The 22,566-nt window shown below is 39.9% G+C and overlaps 1 protein-coding gene across 2 annotated transcripts in view; it reads left to right on the forward strand.

Annotated features, from left to right (window-relative positions):
• Positions 1-22,566, forward strand: part of LOC125897806 (rho guanine nucleotide exchange factor 12-like) — a 52,783-nt gene that overhangs the window by 17,898 nt on the left and 12,319 nt on the right. The window contains exons 2-24 of one of the 2 annotated variants that reach the window (XM_049591241.1): positions 1,031-1,122; positions 5,611-5,709; positions 5,939-5,988; positions 6,244-6,301; positions 8,097-8,305; positions 10,343-10,420; positions 10,665-10,784; positions 11,174-11,299; positions 13,100-13,225; positions 13,534-13,632; positions 13,856-13,966; positions 16,107-16,205; positions 16,331-16,373; positions 17,515-17,620; positions 18,067-18,204; positions 18,324-18,356; positions 18,786-18,900; positions 19,058-19,163; positions 19,331-19,567; positions 19,758-19,908; positions 20,382-20,548; positions 20,635-20,781; positions 22,173-22,258. In XM_049591241.1, coding sequence (XP_049447198.1) covers positions 1,031-1,122; positions 5,611-5,709; positions 5,939-5,988; positions 6,244-6,301; positions 8,097-8,305; positions 10,343-10,420; positions 10,665-10,784; positions 11,174-11,299; positions 13,100-13,225; positions 13,534-13,632; positions 13,856-13,966; positions 16,107-16,205; positions 16,331-16,373; positions 17,515-17,620; positions 18,067-18,204; positions 18,324-18,356; positions 18,786-18,900; positions 19,058-19,163; positions 19,331-19,567; positions 19,758-19,908; positions 20,382-20,548; positions 20,635-20,781; positions 22,173-22,258 — 2,596 coding nt within the window. Of the gene's footprint in view, positions 1-1,030; positions 1,123-5,610; positions 5,710-5,938; positions 5,989-6,243; positions 6,302-8,096; positions 8,306-10,342; positions 10,421-10,664; positions 10,785-11,173; positions 11,300-13,099; positions 13,226-13,533; positions 13,633-13,855; positions 13,967-16,106; positions 16,206-16,330; positions 16,374-17,514; positions 17,621-18,066; positions 18,205-18,323; positions 18,357-18,785; positions 18,901-19,057; positions 19,164-19,330; positions 19,568-19,757; positions 19,909-20,378; positions 20,549-20,634; positions 20,782-22,172; positions 22,259-22,566 lie in introns of both variants that reach the window. The other variant, XM_049591239.1, reaches the window with a different exon arrangement.

The following is a 22,566-nucleotide window of genomic DNA, read 5'->3' on the forward strand; positions in this document are numbered from 1 at the left end:
AAGTTACTGTGACTGTCTAAGAAATGATCTGGCACACCGCAATTTCCTGTTTTTACACCTCAGTTTCTCAGCGTTTGTTCCTGCAATAGCCATGGCTGGAGGCATGATGTTTTTTAGATTGTCCATACATCCGTACGTATCATTCTCGTGAACGCGATCATAAGAACACCCTGACGGAATTTCTGAAAATATGGCAAAAACGTCCACTTTGGTGGTCAAGGTCAGTGTCATGGTGACCTTGTATTTCTCATTCTTGTGAATGCAGTACTCCAAGAACAGCTCAAGGAATTTTTTTTTTCATATTTGGCACAAATGTTGACTTGGAGTCAACAATGAACTGATTACATTTTGGTAGTCAAAGGTAAAGGTCACTGTGACCTTGCATCTGTCTCATTCTCGTTAACATGTTATCTCTCAAAACATTTGAGGGAATATCTACAAATTTGGTACAAATGTCCATATTGAGTCACAGATGAACTGATTAGCATTTGGTGGTCATAGGTCATGGTCATGGACCCTGTCTGTAGCAAGATCACTTGAGGGAATTTCTTCAGATTTGGCACAAACGTCCACTTTGATTTAAGAATGAACTGATTAGAATTTGTGTTTTTGGCCATAACTCAAGAATTAAAATGCAATTATGACAAAATTTCACACAAATGTTTAGTAGGATATAATGATAAAGTAATGACACTTTACATGCCATAGGTCAAAGGTCAGCTTCACTGTGACATCATAATGTTCTGCAAAAACACTTTTCTGGTTATTACAAAACATCATATCTCAGGAACAGAAGGGCAGACATTTGGTCAGATACTGAGTTGGTGACACTAATCTTGGGTGTCCACAGTGAAACTGTGCTGACTGTATAGATTTCCTGTGCAGCGGGGGATGGATGTAAACTGAAAAAGAAACTTGACTGGTTCATGGAGGCATACAACCGTGAGGCAGTTATTCTAGTTTATGCATTAAACAAGCTTTTATGTATTTGTTTATTTCATATATGTGTCTTTGCTGTGTGTCTCTTTAGGACCCCAAACATTCTCAACAAAGACCCCACAGACAAGAAACCCAAGAATGAGAAATCCTCCGTCTCCCTCAAACATGAGTTTGACCCCACAGGTAAGAGACAGATCAGAGACTGACTCTGATGCTTTGTTTTACATTTCATTTTCTTTTGATTGTTTTCAGTGGTTTCTTTGATTTGTTGTGAAGCATTTTGTAAATTCAGTGTGAAGGTTTAACTGTAACTGGCTATTCAGATGGATAACAGTGTTTCCTATAGTCTTCATTAGTTTATTACTTTCTTATTGTAACTTGCACAAAAGCACTTTGCATTTAACAGTGCTGACACATCATGATGAGGTTGAGGTTTGAGCTGAAACAATTATTTGAATATTTGATTGACAAAAAATTAACTGACAGCCATTTCGATAAATTAAATCAGATTCAATTTGAATCTAGATTAAGATTAATCAAGAAAATATTTGGCAAATGAATCAGTAATGACAATAATTGCAGTCACAGCTTTGAGCGCAAAGAGTAAACTTTGATATACATGACATATTAAGATTTTTTTAAACCCTGGTGTTGTTCTTCTGTCCTCTTGAATAAATTTGTCTCTAAGGTTCATGTTATAATATGTCACACTTTTGCTTTACACTTTAACATATGAATTGTCCCATAGTCTTTAGCTAGGCACAGGTGAAGAGGTGAACAGAGGTGGTGTGAGTGTAGGCAGGAGCAAGTTGTCAAGGTGGTTGCCTGGGTTTCAGGGTTGACATTAATCCATCCTGCCCTTTTCCTCACCCTGGAGGCTCCTTCATGGAGGCCAGAAGACAACCAATTATCCACTCAGCTCTCTCAGATAATTCTTTGAAGTGGGAGAAGGAAAAGGAAAAGCAGACCGAGGCAGATCGTGAGTCACTCAACTTCCTCAGTGGCTACAGGAAGAACATCCCTGATGGAGGTTTCTTAATTGAGCAGGTGGTCTTTGCAGATTTCAGGGTGTTGGTGAAGTTAGAGAGTAGGTGTATGTGTACATTTACAAATGGAGGCACAGGTTTGGCTTTGCTGTGTCACAAGGACTTGGCAGATGGGTGCTGTTAGCATGTGGTCGTGGGATTTCCCAAACTGTCAATAGAACAGAACAAAGGGTGGGTTAATAGATATAAATAGGTCAAAGCCATAGAAATAGAATCAGAGTAGAACAGACATTCTCATTCAAATAAATATAGCAGGATGGTCAGAGCAGTGTGCATTTTTGTGTGCACACAATCCGACTTGTGGCGAGTTGTGAATTCACTGAGGTAAGGTTTTAAAGTAGCAAACAACCAAGCATTGGAGTAGTAATGTTAGGTTTTAAATAGGCAAATCTGTTTCAAAATATTACTGTAACTTAGGGTTTCTTTGATTCTCTTTGAGTCTTTGATCTTGCATATTGTTATAATATAAGTTACCTGGTTTTAAAGGCTGCATTACAGTTAAATGATGTCATTTTCTGAATTTACCAGACTGTTCTAGCTGTTCTATTATTTGCCTTTACCCACTTAGACATTATATCTACAATACTGATGATTATTTATCAAAATTTTAACTGTGTAAATATTTTGTGAAAGCACCAATAGTCAATCCTACAATGTTGCAATATCGATATGAGGTATTTGGTCAAATATATCGTGATATTTGATTTTCTCCATATCACCAAACCCGACCACAGCTGTTATTTTCCTCTTTCTTTTGTTGCCTTTAATTTCCCGTTTCTTAAAACATGTAACGTTACTGTCGCTGCCTCCAAAGAATGAGCGAAAGCCATGTCTCTAACATGAACCCCGGAAAGAGTAGCTGTTGCATTGGTAACAACTAATGGGGATCCAGATAACAGCCGACAGCTGAGAGGCAGCGAAAGATAGGGACGATAAACATTGTACAGATCTGCTCATTTTCACATCTAACTCGGTGAATTAAGGGTTTATTTCGACCATCAGAACTGGTGATTGTTGGAAAAGTGGCCTAGCTAACTCGGAGGGTTTTGGTGAGTTTTAATTTGTTTCAGTTGAGCATGAATGAAGTGTGTTTTACGATAAATTAACAAGGCAAAACGTTAGTTAGGTGAAAGATAGAAACTTGAATTAGTGTACAGTTGTATTTTTCTGTTTAATAAGAAAAATAGTTGTAAGAAAAGGCCAGAATTGAGTTCTGAAACTAGTGAGTGTGACACACTTTACCGCAACACTGACATGTGGGGCCCTATTTAGATGGTCTAAAGCGGACGGCGGAGGGTGCGTAATCCATGTCGCAAGTGTCATTGCTATTTAGATGCAGGCGCAGTTGTCATTTTCACGCCCTCGTCGTCTAACTAGCAAATGAACTTGCGCTTCTCTGGGTGTGTTGGTCTAAAAATGAGGAGTGGTCAGGCGCAGTCATGGCGCGTTGCTAGTTAGATGACATAAAAAGCAAATGCGCCAGTGAGCAACAAAAACCTGGTCTAAAGTCAACGGCGCAGTATTTCGCTGTCAAACAAGTTAGTAATATTCGTCTCTGGGCGCGTGCACAACACGCGTGCACTCTGCTCAGACACACACGGAGCAGCCACACATATGCAAAAGATAACAAATAAAAATATGATTACAATGTAAAAGGTTATTATTGTGCACTCTGTCTCTCTCGCCAGGCTGTGACGGAAATATGCCATCTCCTGTCAGCTGATCTGGAGACGCATGCCAACACTCCCTATACCCTCCCCGTTGCTGTAAAAGTCACTGCTGCACCATATTTCTTTGCAAGCGGGTCATTTCAGCATCCGCTGAGTTGAATTGTAGGCATATCCCAACCTGCCATAAGTTCGGCCATACGTGCAGTCACATAAGGCCCGACATACCAGTGAATTTATTCAGTTCCCCAAGACACCTGACAGCCAAAATCAAGTTAAACAGGAGTTCTGCTTGTGACGGAGCGGCTCGTAGTTAATGGGTACCTGTCTGTGGGATCTCCACCTGTCAGTGAGACATGAAAGACGTGCGACGTGCGCAGCGGCAGATCTCACAGCAAACTGTTTATAAACCAGTTTACCAGTTTAATTGCAGGAAATGTTTAGTTGTTAAGCCATTTCTCATAAGTACAGACATTCACTGTATATCCACTGAGAGACGAAGGATCCATTCCACACACCTGAGCCAGAGAAAAAAGAGGGAGAGAAGGAGAGAGATCAAGTTTCTGTCTTTGATGAATGAAGCCTTACTGTTTTGCTGCTATTAAACAATGACAAACATGTTTTCTCCATTTACTTAATAGCATAAATATTCACACTACTGCGCATGGGGAGACAGAGAAAAGATTAAAGCGTCAAATTGCGGTAAAAGATGCTGTATAAAAGACAGGCTACAACTTTTTTTTCCTTGTCCCCCTCTGGAATTATTCTCTAAAATTTTACTGTTTATTGTCCCCTATGAAATGGGATTTTCACCCCTGTTCTCAGCTGTAAAACGCTCACTCTTTCCAGTTGGTAGGTCTGCCATTTAACTAGCTCTCCGCCATGCGCTCCAATCGCGCCTCTTTTAAAGGGAATGAGAGGTGACACTCTGATTGGCTTATTAAATGATATGCCCAAAACACACCCATGAATAATTCACAGAGTAAGTCCAACCCTTTTAGACTCTCCGCCATGGCGCACAGTCTAAAAACATGCTGTCTAACTAGCAAGTGACTGGTACATGCCCATGCGCCGCACGCCTGGCGCTTTGCATTTTAGACCATCTAAATAGGGCCCATGTTGTCACTGTAACAACTAACTTTTGTTCAATGTCCTTTCTATTCATTCTGTTTCTATGGTTAAAGGTATCCTGTGGAGTTTTTGACCACCAGTAGCGCTATGGAGCAAAACATTTTTTACAGTCACATTGGCAACACAATCCTTAGTCCTGGGTATTGTTTCACTAGACTGAAAGCCACCAGATGAGGATGTAAACACTGCACAATATAAAGATATTAAAAATCATAAAACATAGCAATTTTTTTTACTCAGTTTTACTGTAATTTTTATTGTTTGTTCACATAATTTTTATATATTTTCTTATTTAAGTCCTTAAAGCTAGTTTTTTCATTCACGTGCAGTAAGGCCATTAGGAGCATTTTAAGGAGGCAGGAGGCATGATTTCGTGTACAGATTATCTGTCTCATCTACATCGGTGTGGATATAGGCTAGTGACAGTTTCAGAAAATATGACAAATAGTTATTTCTTATGAAAGTAACCAACTACAGCTATAACTATCCTTCACTTAAACTTAAACAAAGAGTTTTATCTTATTCTTATTATATTACTCTATAAAGCATATCAAAAAGAGAAGAGAGGGAAAACATCTCTTGCTGGCGAGTCCAGTTTTTGTTGGAAAGAGAGCAGACTTCTATTTAAAACCCTTTTCTGTTTCAGTCTCTTGATTTGTCACTTCCTGTGTGGAGAATTTTTCCCACAAGCCGAAGATTGCACCAGACCATAAAACATCATACCATGACGTTGGATCATCTTTGTCACATCCAAAATTAGGTTTATCTGATTTAACTACACCTTTAGTAGCATGTGACACAGTGCAACATGTGTGCGTAAATGACAGGTCTTGTCCAGCGGTGTGTGATAATCCAGAGGGATGAGAATGGCTTCGGGCTGACTGTAAGTGGAGACAACCCTGTGTTTGTGCAGCTGGTAAAAGAAGGTAAGACTCAACACTCGCACGTCTTTCTGTCTTTATGTGCTTATGAGGACCCTTATTTACATAATGCATGTTCTCACTCTAACCCTAACCTAAACCTGAATCTAACAAGAACCTTAAAACCAAGTCATAACCTTCAAGCAGCCTTTGAAGAAATTAAAAATTTGCCAGAGGTTTAAACACACTTGTAGAAGCAGCATCTCTGACTCTGTCCTGTCTTCTGTCGTTATAGATGGAGCTGCAATGCGAGCTGGTGTTCAGACAGGAGACAGGATCATTAAGGTGACACTCGTTCATGTCCGTCTTACTTCCAGGAACAGAAACTGAACTGTCAACTTTATTTGAGTTGATCCCAAATACACCATGTGTACACCAAATCTGCTGCTCAACTAAGTGCCCTACAAATGTGTTGTTGGTTTTGGTTTTTTGTTGGATTGTTGACAACAAAGCTACTGACTATCATCAGCCTTGACCTCAGCAATATGCCATGGTCGAATATTAAAAAATTCTCTCCCGATGCTTTTTGTTTTCTGACAGGTTAATGGGACGTTGGTCACACATTCAAACCACATAGAGGTTGTGAAGCTGATAAAATGTAAGTCCGCATTTCTAGTTAGTATTTCACTTTACATCACGTCATTTTGATGGCACATTAAGGCCCGGATCACACTGAGACGCATCGGGCTAAAACAGCATGGTGCGCCAGTAGAGTGGGGCTGCATGCATTGGCGACCCAATGTGATCTAAGGAAAAACACACTCAAACTGATCTCCTGTTGTCTCCTCCATGCACCCCTCTAAATCTGGTCTCTCTCTTTCTCTGACTAAAAGACAGTAGCTTACATGAAACTATCGCAACATGAGATATGAATCCTCCCTTCTCCCTTACATATGTCATAGGTCTCAACAGCTGATTTGCTAGTTGGATGGCCTATTTAGCAGCATAGTAAATGGCATCATACTCACCTAAGACATTTACCTGGCTGCTCATGCAACTCCATGCACGCGCTCCCCGGTTAGTATTGGAATATTGGGGTGACCTTTATTGTAATGAAAGGTTCAGTGTCCAGAAATGGTGTAATGGTGATTTTGTTACCTTAGATTCACTGCTACAAACCGAACACTGGCTCTAGAGAGGGCCACTCATGTTTTTGCGACGGCTTCTGTATTTAGCAGCCTCCCTGCAGCAAGTCAAACAGCACTTTTTTTAACACAAAACTGCTTATTTCAGTATTTTAACTGATTTAAATCATCTGGTCCATTTGTTTTGGACAGGATAAGATCTCTGTGAATAATTCAACTCCCATTAAAAACCTCCTGAATGTCTTGATCCAAAATTATCAGAGAAAAAAGATGAACAAACACTAGCACACTTTGTTGTTTTTAACCTCTGTGAGGCACTTTGTGTTACTGTTGTATGAAAAGTGCCATATAAATAAAGTTGATTTGATTTGATTTGATTTGATTTAGCAGGTGCTGGGCTAGTAGCTTGTCTGCGACGAGCCCAGTGGCATGGAAGAAACACTATTTGTTTAATTTTTTTAGCCAGGAAGGTCCCATTGAGATACAAGATCTCTTCTTCCAGAGAGTCCTGGTCAGACAGCTGCATTTGTAACGTGAAACTACTTTATTCAGTATTTTTACCGGTTTAAATTACCTGGTCTGTTTGTTTTGGAGAGGAAGAGACTTCTGCCGGAATGATGAACACATAAGGAATTCTAACTGGGAGTTCACGCTTCGCACATGGGAGAAGTTTCAGCTGATTGCAATCTACAACCGTCACCACTAGCTATCACTAAATCCTACATACTGCTCCTCTGAATACATCTAAAATCAACCTTCTGTCTGCATTTGACATTGTCCCACTGTTCCCACCAGATTAACCAGCCTCAAAACAGTTATACTGGTTACTAATCATTCTGTGTGAGGGGCGAACATTGTAGAAAGACATGGACACACCATCTGTGACGTCACCCACACATTTGTCGAGGGGTGTTTGAAACTCTGGAGCTTGATTTTACAGTTTGCAGCCATTTGTTTTAGCAACAGCAGCCATGAAGTCCACATTTTGACTGACTGTGATGGGCTGAGTCAAACATGCCCCCAATCATACAGCTCTTTGAGTTTTAGCGATTAGGACTTCCACTTCTCGGGGTTTTCCCATTCACATGTGTGCACAGCTGGTTTGGACAAGACTTATAATGCATGACATAATATAGAAACATTATCTTGTTCTCTCCATTCCTTTCATGTGGTCAGATGTTTTTCTTCTCTCAGCTGGTTTTGCTGATCAGATCTTCACAGTGGCTCGGATGCTTTTTATAAACGTAGCAGCATTGTTCTTTCTCCTCACCCTCCCTTCATTCCTTTCCCATGACTCCTCTCTGGCAGCGGGCTCCTATGTAGCCCTGACAGTGCTGGGGAGGCCTCCAGGGCTTCCTCACATCTCCCTGGAGGAGGATGACGAGGAGGAAAACAGCAAGGGGGAAGGGGCAGACCTCAGCCCACCCTCATCTGTCTCAGCGCCCCACTCACCTGCTCTGCCAGGTGGGGAGCAGTGCAGCCTCCAGGAGCACAGCACCTCCTCTCTGCCTGATGGGGTAAGGAAGAAGAATGAATGTGCCAACAGAGCTGTGTCTCTTTATTAAAGGACGGGACGACTTTATCATACAACATTTATCTCTCACTAATAGGTGAGGGCAGCGTGCAGATAAATACAAAACCTCAAAATATCCTAATTAGACCTTTCTTTCTTTCTTTCTTTCTTTCTTTCTTTCTTTCTTTATTTATTTGTATCCCCAGTAGCACCAGCATAAACACTGACTCTTGGGGTCTACCCACATACCTTGAAACACACTTACTAAACAGTAATTATTGATAAACATAAATCCTTGTCTGACTGACCTTGAATCATATATTATCCATCCTTTGCTTTCACACATTTAATTCCAAGAAAATATGGTTAAAAAAACATATCTCACAATCTTCCCTGGGGGTTTCTATTTATATGTAATATTATTACACCATCTCCATAATTTACAAACATGATTCACTCATAGTTCCTTAAATTTAAAACATTCCTTAATATTCTCTTGAACAATATGCACCGGTAATGAATTCCACCTGACCATGGCCCTGTACACAACTGTTTTCTGTATCAAACTTGTTTTAGCATTATTATTATTATGTCTAAAAATTGCGTTGAGCAAACTGAGAGAATAACCTCATCTGATCTGATGTGAAGTTCTCTTCTCGACTATGAATAAAAAGTTAAATATGAAGAACAGACACTTAATGTCTGATTTTGTTTTTTAAAAACAATTTTAACTATGGGGCGGCACGGTGGTGTGGCGGTTAGCACTCTCGCCTCACAGCAAGAGGGTTGCCGGTTCGATCCCGGGCGTGGGAGCCCTTCTGTGTGGAGTTTGCATGTTCTCCCCGTGTCAGCGTGGGTTCTCTCCGGGCACTCCGGCTTCCTCCCACAGTCCAAAGACATGCAGATTGGGGACTAGGTTAATTGGTAACTCTAAATTGTCCGTAGGTGTGAATGTGAGCGTGAATGGTTGTTTGTCTCTATGTGTCAGCCCTGCGATAGTCTGGCGACCTGTCCAGGGTGTACCCTGCCTCTTGCCCGATGTCAGCTGGGATAGGCTCCAGCCCCCCGCGACCCTCAAGAGGATGAAGCGGTTAGAAGATGAATGAATTTTAACTATCTCAAAGCAAGGAAACTTTTAGAAATCTGTTACAATTCCATCACTACATACACACAAGACCAAATAAGACAGATAAGATAATGATGTATAAATGTATAAGATACTGAGTAATAGATAAATATCATGAGCTAAAGATGAACTGAAGAATTTAAAATACTGTAGGCCTGTTTTAAACCCATTTCCAAACTCCATATTTGTAGTCATATTTTAACATCTTTAGTAGCTTTAAAAAATCTGTTTCCATTATTACCATCTGCCTTATTTAACTTTACATTAAGTGATTAAAGAAGGTGTATTCAAGATGGAGATACAGTTCCATATTTCTTGCACAATAATGCCACTACTGCAAATATTTTGAGCCCCGATAGCAAGCAGTAAAACGGGAAAACTCACTAAAAAATATTTAGATTCTTCCAGAGAAAACAGGGTTTGGACTTTTTATCACTGTCAATATTATAAAGTCCTGGAGTAACACCTTACCTGTCTGATGTTTAGAAAAATACAGAAATACAGAAAATTGTTTATCTGATTATGAGCAATCATTTCTCTGTGTCAGGGGTCTGAAAGCATGCAAAAAAGACTAGATTACCGTCTGGGTGACTTCATGCCTGCAGGATAATAAGGCCACTATAAAGGAATATAATTCCTTACAGGGATATTGTATAAGCTTTTATATGATAAGCTAAGTAAGCTTTCTCCAGGAAAATCTGTTTAAAACAGATTACAATGTAACATCTGTTTATATCATGTTGTTCCCTTTTTTTCTTTTTCACTTTCATTTTAATAGTATCACTTCTCTTTTGTGTTTTTCTTGAAGTCTCCTTCATTCACATTTGGCATTACAGGAATAATCATCTAATGGTGTGTTTTCAACTGATTTTTGGCTCTTTTGGCTCAGTGTTGCCTCGTTATTTTCTCTTCTAGGATGAGAACAAAACCACGCACAACCAGAAGGCCGACATCCTGCAAAAGATGCTAACTAAGGAGCAACAGGACCTACAGGTGTGTGTATAATGCCATGAGACTGTCTGTATTTCCTTAGACACAGTGATAGTAAAGAAATTATATATAAATTATAAATAAAGTATACTTTATATATATAAAGTATGTTACCAACTCCTGAATATTCTGATTATGTTTCGTGTTTCCATTGGTTACACATTTGACCCAGAAGTCAAGAGATCTTTGAACACACTTTCCATGTGTGGCTTATGTTTGCTATACTTTGGGATTTATTTCTGTTAAGGCAAAGGAGGAGGAGTACAGCAGAAACCCTCGGCCTAAACTACTGAAGGAGGTCCAAGAGGCCAAGAAGCACATTTTACAGCTGCAGGAGCAGCTCAGCAAAGCAGCAGCAGCACTACAGGTAGAAAACTAAACCCTAACTGCATTTTACCGAGATCCTTTCAAACTCTTTTTTCTGACCTAAAGAAATACCTGACCAAAACTAAGGACAGAAATTACGTTGTTATTGATAAACCACAGTTTATGATCCACGGTCAAAATGGCCATAACTGTAAGATTAAAAGAGATTTATGGAAATGATTCAGCTAAATCTCATTTATCCATGCACCAGTGCCCATCACCACCACTCAATATGTGTCAGAACTCTCTCAATTTGGACGAAATTTTCTTCTCTGAAGTCTAAATTAAGCTTTGACTCCCCCGTCACGTCCACAGACTTTACATTAACACAGGTCACTGCAGGCTTGTAGCTGATAAGAGAGTGAAGTAATTGTTATGTGTGTGTCTCAGGATGGAGCCACAGGGTCCAGGAATGGTGAGGCTGAGGAGGGGGATGGCAGGCCCACTCAGAAAGAACAGACCATATCCACACGTGGTGACAGTGCTAACGATGGGCCTTTGACCAACAATAACTCTGTGGGTATAATGACAGATCTCAGCAGTGAGTGCGGTAAACCACATTACCCAGAAGCACTCTGTACTTAAGTCTGGTTTTGTTATGGTTTCATGCCAGCTGCTCAAGACAGTGTTGGCAGATGGTTAAATACTTTGTTGCTTCATTTGTGTTTCAGTGTAGAAAATTCTAGACAGTGAGTAATTAGTAATGACAAGTAATTATTTGTTAATTTTATTTATCAAGCTAAAATACCTAACATTCACTGGTTGGATCTTATTTTTTCTGTTTAATATGATTGTAATTCTGATATTTGGGTTTTGGACTGCAAGCAATTTGAAAATGTGTCCTTACAAACTGTTTTCTGACTACAAAAAGACTACAAAGAGACACCAAACAACTACAAAGACACAAAACTACAAAGAGACACAAAAGGACTACGAGATGCAAAACAACTACAAAGAGACAAACAAAATGACTACTAAGAGACACAAAACATCTACACAGAGACACAAAAGGACTACAGAGACACAGAACAATAAGTAAGAGACACAAAACAATAAGTAAGAGACATAAAACATTTACAAAGAAACACAAAACAACTACAGGGAGACAAAACAACTACAAAGAGACACAAAACAATTACATGATGATTACAAGGAGACACAAAACATCTATAAGGAGACAAAATGATTACAAAGAGACACAAAAAGGCTAAAAAGAGACAAAACATCTACAAAGAGACACAAAATGACTACAAAGAGACACAAAACATCTACAAAGAGACACAAAACGACCAGAAAGAGACAAAACAACTACAAAGAGACACAAAACAACTACAGGGAGACATAAAACAACTACAAAGAGAGACAAAACAACTACACAGGGAATGAAAACAACTACAAGGAGACACAAAATGACTACAAAGAGATACAAAATGACTACAAAAAGACACAAACCATCTACAAGGAGACACAAAACGGCTACAAGTAGACAAAACAACTACAAGGAGACACAAAACGACCAGAAAGAGACAAAACAACTACAAGGAGACATAGAAATACTACAAAGAGACACAAAACAACTACATGGAGACACAAAACAACTACAGGGAGACATAAAACAACTACAAAGAGACACAAAACAATTACAAGGAGACACAAAACAACTACAGGGAGACATAAAACAACTACAAAGAGACACAAAACAACTACACAGGGAATGAAAACACACTACAAGGAGACATAAAACAAGTAATAAAGACAAAATTACATCAAAGAAATATAAACAACCTTAAGGAGACACAAAATGACCACAAAGAGACAGAAAACCACCACAAAGTCAGTGTGTCTTGCTCTTATGTAGTAGATTCGATGGGGCCCTTTGCATATCTGTGCCCAGGGGCCCATTGTCTCATAATCTGTCATGCAGTGTCACCATGATTTTATTTATGATGTTAGCAACAGTTTAAAAAGTTCATACTGTATGTGGTTTGTGTTTTATGGTGTTTTTAAGACTAACCATGGACCAGGTGCCGCTGTGACAGTGGAATGTTTTTAGTAATAATAATAATGTACTATAAGAGTACCCACGATCTAATGTTACAACAGGAAGCCTCTCTGAAAATACTGCTTACACACACTCCTTTGTAATAACTTCCCCCCCTTTTTTATCACATCTTCTATAAATAAGGATGAAATGGTCCTACTTTCCAATCTCGGGGGATTTCCCGGCATTCAGCACCAGACTAAACAATCAATTTGGGTTAAGTGTTGTGTTGTTCAGTGTGTGTATTAATGTGTGTTTCTATCTGTGTGTATAAGGTGCACAGCAGCCCCCTTACAGAGGGTCCTGGCAAAAGAGAGACGCCCTGTCAGAGCCCGGACATCAGCCGCAGAGACGGCCTCAACTTCTGCTCATCGCCTGACACTGAGGACACCCCTGACACAGTAATACACTCACACACACAGAGACAGTTAACTAGCTGACTAATGTAAACTGTTGAATCCTGTAAAAGGTGTTTGAGTGTAGTATAATGAGGAATAATGTAAGAACAGACTGTTTATTCTGACATAACACATATAGGAACTTGTGATTTGACAAGCAGCTAGACAGTCACTATTGGGGTTTATTGGGTCAGTTGTGAATTATTACAGATTCAGTTGTAAGAATATTTTCTCACCAGTCATGTCTACCTGCCTTTTTGAATTTTGAGTTTTTCCATTAGTGCATATAACCGTGTCAATATATCACACAGGACTCCATTGCTCAGTGCATTGTGGGTAGCCCTCCCTACCTCCTCAACCCCCAGATCATCGGTGCAGAAGATGACTACTTTGACTCTCAACAAGAGCAGGTATCTACGGAAATGTTTTTTAAGCAACTCGTGGACTAATTGGAAAAGAAGTTCATCTATATAAACATTTAAATGTGAAAATAAGGAAACACTATGCTCCCCTGAATGACTGATGTAGTCATCTCAGGTGTCCGAGGGCTCCATGTTTCATTAAATTCAGACTACTTGTGTGGAGTTACGGGAGCAGTTTGTCATATTGACACCCCCCCTCTCTCTCTGGCAGATTAATGGACTGTGCAGCTGTTTCCAAAGTATAGACTCGCTGAAGACTCGGCCAGCTCACCTTGCAGTCTTCCTCCATCATGTTGTCTCGCAGTTTGACCCTGCGCCTTTGGTAAATCACACACACACAATACAGACTGAGGTATAATAATAATTATACAACAGTTAGTTCCGGCCCTGCAATCTGATTGGTCGAGAGACAGTAAAACCATGATGATATTGGAGTACAACATCACGGTTATTTCACTGTCTATGTATCACTCCGCCTCACAGCTGATTACAATCAACAATCAAATCAAAACTGACGGTTAGTGTCAGTTAGGTCAGCAGTTGCGTTGTAGGCTAATTAATTCATCCACTACCAAACAGCCAAAAATATGGATTTATTTCCTAAAATAAGTTTTGAATTGAACTATGAATGGTCATCAGAGGAAGATGAGGGAGAGGAGAAGCTGAATCCATCTGAGCACACATCCAGGTTTGTCAGTGTTTCATCAGCGGAGCTCAATGACTTGGAGAAAAGCAACATACTGTCAGATCAGAAGGCAGAGTCGGCTGTGCCTGTGAAGCGACAGTCCACCATGCAGTCACCACAGACTTATTTCACCGGCTGCACAATTAATGGAAATGTGCAGATAAATGTGTGTAAAGAGTAAGTGCCTGGCGCACCATGTCTGCATTACATAGCAACGGTGACAGCGGAGTCCCGAGGGAACTATTTTTGTTGGCGGAAGACAAATAAAATGCTTAAATTATCTATTTTGTCCTCATTTTTCAACATTTCAGCCTTGCTTATTTAACTGTTGAACTGCAGCCTCGTGTCTACGACCGAATCACAGCCGTGACGATATCACTGTACAACATCACGAGCTCAAGTGTGATATTGCTTAATTAACAGGCAGACAAGAACCATTATTAATTGTTCCAGTGTACCATTTGCAGGGATCCAAACAGCTCGATATACGATATACAATGTACGATATGTGCCGATATTACAAAGCCTGTCACAATACGATTATTATCTGCCCATTTAACAGTCAGTTACAAAAGAAGCTGCCATGCCTTTCTTATTTGCTTTTGGCTATAAAAGATGGAAACAACACATAAATAAGTAACTGTAACTGCTTAAGTGTAGTTAAGTTTACTTTGAACTGACTCCATGAACACACATAAAACAGCAAATGGGAGAGAAAGGAGTTCTTTTCATTTCAACCCAAACCATCATCTTTTTCATAATATTTCAGGCCTATCTGGCTGAAAACCCGCAAGGCAAACTTCTCCCAAACTGCCATAAAACATAAACAACAACATAATTTAACATAATAACTGTCAAGGTTCATTGATAAAACAATTGTTTTTTGCTAGTCACCCATTACTAGCATTAGCCAGTTTACATTGCGGCTAGCGGACATTTTCCTCTACTTATAGCTTAACAAATTACATGTATTATTTATGTTTTTTCTCACTCATCAATAGTTTAAATCAGTCATGAAACAGAGCAGCTAATGTTGCTGTAGTGAGAAGTTAGTGGGGTGAGATGGCTGTCCAGGCAGGTAATGTTACAACATGTTTTATCTTGTAACGGCATTGTTTATATACGGCATGTGCTCTGTCTATTGACCCCTTTTTTCTCCAAAATCTGAAATATTTCAACACTGCTGATTTATTCCCGAGTAAATAACGTTATCCTCATTGTCTTTCTCTTGGCTGCTTGCCATCTGCCTGCCACTGTTTGACAGTGACACAGACTTTCAAAATAAAAGCTTATCCTAAGGATGACGATATAGATCGATGTTTTCACTTTGCATCGATGACATTGGATCATTGATCATTGAATTGATATATCGATCCAGATTAATGGATCTTTACACCCCTGGAATATGGCATTAATAAGTGCTTTATAATGATTCATAAAGAGCCAATATGCTATTAGTATGCATGCTAAAAAGCAATTTGTTAATGGTGAATTATGTGAAAAATGTAAAGTGTTTACAGTAAATTTTATCTAACGATAAAAGTTGTTTGGAGGACTGACTGTGACATACATAATGACGACTGGAATACAGTAAAAGGCTAATGTACAGTTTGAATGTAAATAAAGTGGGCCATGCATTGATCCTTGTGGAACACCTCTGATCTGAAAAATGTTTCTGAGGCAGTGAAGTCATAAAACAATCTGATATTCTAAATGAGGTGAGGATGTGCACGTTGACAGTATTTTAAAGCTCTGACTATCTTCTTCCCTCTGTTAGCTCTGTTATCTCTACGCTGACATGCACAAGCAAACCAACTCCAAAGAGAGCCGACGCTTCTTCATGGAATTTCACACACTCTTTATGGATCGAACAGCGGTGTGTTGTTCTTTTGCTTTTTCTTCCTCCGTCCATTTCTTTTCTCTTTGACCACATTTCAGACTTACTGAATATTTTCGACATTTGCTGACATGTCTCATTTTTTCTCTGGTTGTCTTTTCCAGAATCTTAAAGTACCAGTGCCAGAGGCAGTTGCAGCTGAATTGGGTAAGAGATAGGAAGACACTTAAATGTCTTTAGTGAATTGATTTGAAATGCCTTAAAAATATCATGTTTAATAATGCTTTAAAAATTAAAATCACATGCAGGGTAACATTACACACAACTTACGAATCAGCTGGCTGCTGAAGCTTGATTTGAACATCAACCACTGATCTCATAATGTAGCTGATCTGACTTAAACTGCTTTATGTTTTTAAAATGTGTTCTCAGTCTTTTACAAAGGATATAGAAGTTATCTGGAAAAAACAAAAGATAAAATGTTCACACTTATATATTTCTGCAGAACTGGTTGATAAATGAACTCACCTCTTCTGCAGCTAGTATTATTATTGTAAGATCTTTGTCTTGTGCTCTGTAAATTTCATGGTGATCTTGATATAGATTAGATATATTTATGTTTATATAAATATGTTTGTGTACAAAATTGACAGTTTGAGAGTGTGAGATGGAAAGGGTTCAACCTGTAAGGATCATAAGTGTGATCAGTACATTTTATGCATTCTGTCAGTAAGGAATTGCTATTTCTTGTGTTTAAATTGACATTTAGACCTGATGGTGGTGCTAAACGAAGGTCACGAAAACATGAGGAATGAGATACGGATGAAAGCTTTAGAAAAAGCTATGAGTTAGGAACGGAGCACCCAACTTTTTCTCTCCTGATACTGATTCAGATACATCAGCTCAGATTATTTGCTGACACTGAGTACCAAAGTGACACCAGTGCTCTTTTTTTGATCAATGTAAAAATCTGAGTGCATATTAAATCATTTTTGTTTAGGAAAACTTGAGGGATTGCAAAGGTGCTTAAAACTGAGTCTGGCATTTACTATAACTGAATGGATATCTGGTAGTGGAAACATTAATTTTATCACAACACAGACAAAGAAAATGTCAAGATACCATTCGGGCGTTTCAGATCTAGCATCTCTTAGAATATTTTACCACAAATTAGGAGTCAGGTAAGTGGTTGGACACACAAATAGATGGATGGACTGTCTTTTCATATGTTAATGTTCCTGCTTTCTTAATCAGTTCATAAATGCATATGGTTATTTCATTTAACTTAGTAAGGGTTAATGGCTGTGATAATAACACATTATTTCTTTCTTTGTGTGTCTCTGCACAGAGAAACGAAGGCTGGAGTTAATCCCGGAGGAGCTCTGCAAACAGTACACCCAGGCGTTACAGGACACACTCCTACCAGACCTTCACAAGAACCTGGAGGACTTCAGGTAAGAATTATTCAACCGCACAACCATTCTTTAACAATCAGGGGCGGCTGTGGCTCAGGAGGTCCACTGAGCCACCGGCTACTTTGCTTCACATGTCAGTATATCCTTAGGCAAGATACTGAACCCCAAACTGCACTGTGTGTGAGTGCTTGTTAATGTTTAATAGATGAGCAGGTGGCACCTTGTATGGTAGCCTTGGCAATCAGTTAATGAATGTGGGTGTGAATGGGTGAATGTGACATGTAGTGTAAAAGTGCTTTGAGTGGGCAGAAGTCCAAATCCAAGTTCATTTACTGTCAGTTTTCCATTCTCACAATAATGATTGAACATGAAAGTTTACCTGGCAGAAACCTGTTGTAGGTTAAATGTAACAAGGTCATGTCTCCATATGTTTCCCATGTGAATGATTGTTATTTGTGTGTTTATGTTTATGTTAATGTGTGCAGACAGAAGCGCAGCATGGGTCTGACTCTGGCCGAAGACGAGCTGTCCAAGCTGGACTCAGAGGGAGGAAAAGACCAGCAGGCCCTGGAGAAGGAATGCTCCTGTGCTGAACACATCCTCTCCAAGATAGAGGATATCCTGTGAGTCTCCGAGCACACACACACAAACACAAACACAAAGACACATACATGAGCATATTGAAGTCATATTTTCCCTGTGTGATTGTGTGTATGTGTTAACCCGGAGTTGACTGTTGCAGGTTGACGTCACAGCCCACAGAAGAGGAGAAGTGGTAAGTGAAGGAAGTTTTTTTTTTGTTATGTCATCAGTCAGCTGTAGGAGAGTCTATGTCACATTTATTTTTCAGGAAGTTTTTAGTTTCTGTTCCAGTAATTTGCTGATGAGCTACTATAATTCTATATCTATAAATCTTTAAGTGTAAATGGGTCATCTCAGTGCTTAAATTTTAATCATATTTACAATAAATTGCATGAAAATACCTCAGAGGACAACACTATGACAGAAGTTTGAGTCTCGTTTATAGAGAAAGTTATGTTGGATATAAAAACTAGCTGTACTAGAGGTTTTAGGATCATTAGTACGTTGTTGTATAATAACGATATATGCAGTTGAACCCCACAGATTTGTGCAAATTTTGCCGCACAGTAGATAGCAATAAGATGGTTTTTTTTTCTTGACACTTTTTCCTGTCATGTTACAGCCAAACAATGCAGTATGTGATTCTCACCTATATGAAGCACCTTGGGGTGAAAGCGAAGGAGCCTCGTGGACTCGAACATAAACGAGCACGCATCAACTTTCTGCCCAAGATTAAGGTTCGTTCCCTTGTTCAGAAACAGAAATATGCTCTGTTGTTTTCATGCCCACACATACACACGAAAGCATAATCACGTGTGCTTTTAATGGCCTTACAATGCAGCCCTTCAAGTATATATTTAAAAGGGAAAATTGTGTATAATTTTTACCAAGCAGAAGAGTATCAAGCCTGAGAAGGAGGGCGAGGAGAAGGTGAAAAAGCCTCGGTTCCCCAGCATCCTCGGCCCACCTCGGCGTCTGAGCAGAGTGGACTCCACTTCAGGTGAGGAGGCAACTGAACTTTACTGTAACCACTGAAACTTTACAGATACCTACCATTAATGCAGAGTGAGGCAACTGGTGAAAATCCCAGTGTGTGCGTAGATGTTAACAGTATTTGTGAATACTTGTGTTTTTTCTGCCCTTGCATACACGTGTGTTTGCGTACAGTCGGTAAGGCCGTGGAGCTGAACAAGCAGCGCTCACCAAAGCAGCTCCCTCAGCCAGCCTTCGGCATCCCTGAGCAGTCCGACCCCTCTGCCTCAAATTCTGGGCGGAGCCGTGGAAATCAGCTCAGTGAGGGATCAGACGCTGGCACACAGTCTTTGCCCTCCACCACCACCTCCCCCACACTCAGCTCACCCATTGGTCAGGCCTCAGATACCAGTGGACACGACTCAGACTCCAGTAAGATGTAACGGTTTCTCAAACAAAGAATTGTAGGGATATTATTAAGAAACCAAAGAACTTGAACTGCAACCAAAGACAAAAAACGAAAATACATTCCTATTTACATGGACTTTGGAACAGCATACCAAGTTAGTCCTGACTTTCTTTTTCTCCTCTGTGCTGCACTGCTCTCCTCTTTACTCTACAGATATGTCTCCATTCTGCATCCAACCCAGACTGGGCGAGGGTCTGCAGCCTGGCGACCACCAGGACGGCGTCTCCAGTCCAACTGGCACTCAGTTTGACTTCAGCCCCTCCAACCTGGAGCAATTACAGGAGGAAGACCAGGAAAATTTTAGGTATTTACAGGGTTTGGATTTTTTTTTTTTTTTTTTTTTTTCTCCCCCTGTTATAGTCCCTCTCTTCCAGGGACCCAAGAGGACAGGTGAGGGGTGCTGAGAGAACGTTATTAGTGATGTCGTACAGTACAGACAGAAGCCTATAACCCTATTTTTAAAACCTTCATACTCTCACAGAGCAAAAGTTGCAAATTCACCCTTTTAAAAAGTCTCAATCAGCACTTTTATTGGCACTGTTGCTTTAAAAATGACTCAAATGATTTATCAGTTTTGAAAATAGATGCACATTAATAAATAATTTCAGCTCTACATTGATGATTGTCACAGTAGGAGAACTTGATGCATGGATTGTGTCAGCTTAAGTAAAGATTAAACATAAATAATGAATGTTCTGCCACTTTAGTGCAATAAATAAAGATTAGCATGATAACTACATCTGTACAATAACCTATAATGTCTCCGTCTGGCAGTAGGATGGATGTGCAGTGTGCAGTGAGTTCAGCCGACATCCAGAGTGAAGATGACCAGGGAGGTGAGGTGGAGTGTGAAGAGAACCCTCTGAACTGGCAGAGTCTGGTCAGCCGAGGCGTCCTGGCGAGTTTAACCCCACAGGAGATCAAACGGCAGGAAGTCATCAATGGTGAGTCCCTCACATTTCACAGACTTCACAGTGTGAACTGAAGATGACAGAAAATATAAATATACAGTATGTCCTCTGTCACTCAGAGCTCTTTTACACTGAGCGCGCCCACCTGCGGATGCTGAAGGTGATGGACTGTGTTTTCTACCAGAGGTTGAACAGAGACGGTATCCTCCCCCCAGAGGACATTAAACACATCTTTATTAACCTGGAGGAAATCATTCAGCTGCATGGTAACGTCTCTCGAACACACACTACTACCCTGAATGCCACTGAGGGAAGAGTACAAATCATAGAATTGATTTGCAAAATATTTATTTTCAACCGTACAGGTGATGATAAAATCTTTCGACTTGTTGTTGCACGCTGTTTTTCTTTCCTAACTTTTTTTAATGAACCCATCCAGAAATACATAAATAAGATAAACACTGATATAGCACTGTAGGCCCAGACACATCAAACTGATGTCGGAGAACTAGCAGCGACAAGCCCCCCTGCTGTGTCACCTCTCGTTGCCATGTCTGTTGCACATGAACTGACAAGCTTGTATGTTCTCCACCTGCATGAGAGGATGCATATTTCTCCACACCAACAGATGGAAGTTGTTTGTCATTGTCATTCAAAAAGGGAAACTGTAAGCCATCATAATGCTAGTTAGCCAGTTAGCACATTAATAACACAATCCGATACTGAAAAAACAGCATATTTACTGTGCGCCAGTGAAGAATATGACAAAGCATAAGGAACATTTCTGCGAAAGAGCTCAACGGCTAAAGAAAAAAAAAACCTTACCTCATATAACAACTATATAACAATTATAACATGGAAAAAGACCAACTAGCACCAACAAAGGTCAACAGTGGGTAGCACACCGCACCAACAAGGGCAGCAGATTTTGACCCACAGCCAACCGTTGGCTTGGTGTGTCGGTGTGCCTTGTGATTACAATTACAATGTTTTCGGTTCAAGCTGCATCATTTTTACAGTGCAAGATGTTCTGATACTGAAGGAATTTAGGTTGCAGAAATCATTATTACTTATTAAATTACTTAATATTATTACACACACACACACACACACACACACACACAACCATACAAGTAAACATGCTTGCCATATTTAAAGATACATCATGCAGGACTTACTTGCAGGATCATGATGCAGCTCAGGTAATGTTTAGACTTAACAAAAAGGTAGACCAGGTGACCAGGTGACCAGGCAACCAGGTGCCAGACCATAAGCAGCAGGCATCCAACAGGAAGCTACAAAAACTGAGGACACAATGCTCTTCACAAGCAGTGGCTGACAATTATTATGACTATTATTATGACTATAATTTATTATTATTACGAGCAAATTTGGATTTTAACTCCACAGTCAGATTCCCAAACCATGCTGACATATTATACCTGCTATACGTATGTAACATGACAAGTTCTGTAGGTCACCTTATTTCCTTTGTCTGTCCTTGGATATTTTTTCCCCTGTTGCACCTTTACAGTCACTACTGTTGTTCACTACAACAGTAAAAAAAAAAATGAAGCGCAATGATCCAAATTGTCAGTGGCAACAGCAACACAGAGAAACTGAATGTTTCAGAATTTCCTCTCACTTTGCTCCACAGTTTCTGTAACAGAGCAAATGACAGCAATCAGGAAGAGGAGTGAGACATCGGTGATCGGTGAGATCGCAGATGACCTCCTGGCGTGGGTAAGACCAGTTTCAATTCACGCATCGGGCAGATTTAAAGCTTCAGCACAGGGTGAAGTGAAATGTTGGCACACCTTTATGATCAAAAGACAGCTGCGAGAGAGGACGATAAGTCAATTACAATACGACGAATCAGGCTCTGTGGTTTAGTACGCACATTTTCATATGTGAGTTTATAGACTGATGATGGATAAAGAGCTGAGGAAATATACATAATCCTGAATTTATCAATACAACAGGTGAAGTTGTTAGTTTGCAATAACAGCGAACAGCATCAACAGGAAATAACGATTGCTTGTATATTATCG

This window comes from Epinephelus fuscoguttatus, linkage group LG12 (genome assembly GCF_011397635.1).
Source record: "Epinephelus fuscoguttatus linkage group LG12, E.fuscoguttatus.final_Chr_v1".
Taxonomy (NCBI): domain Eukaryota; kingdom Metazoa; phylum Chordata; class Actinopteri; order Perciformes; family Serranidae; genus Epinephelus; species Epinephelus fuscoguttatus.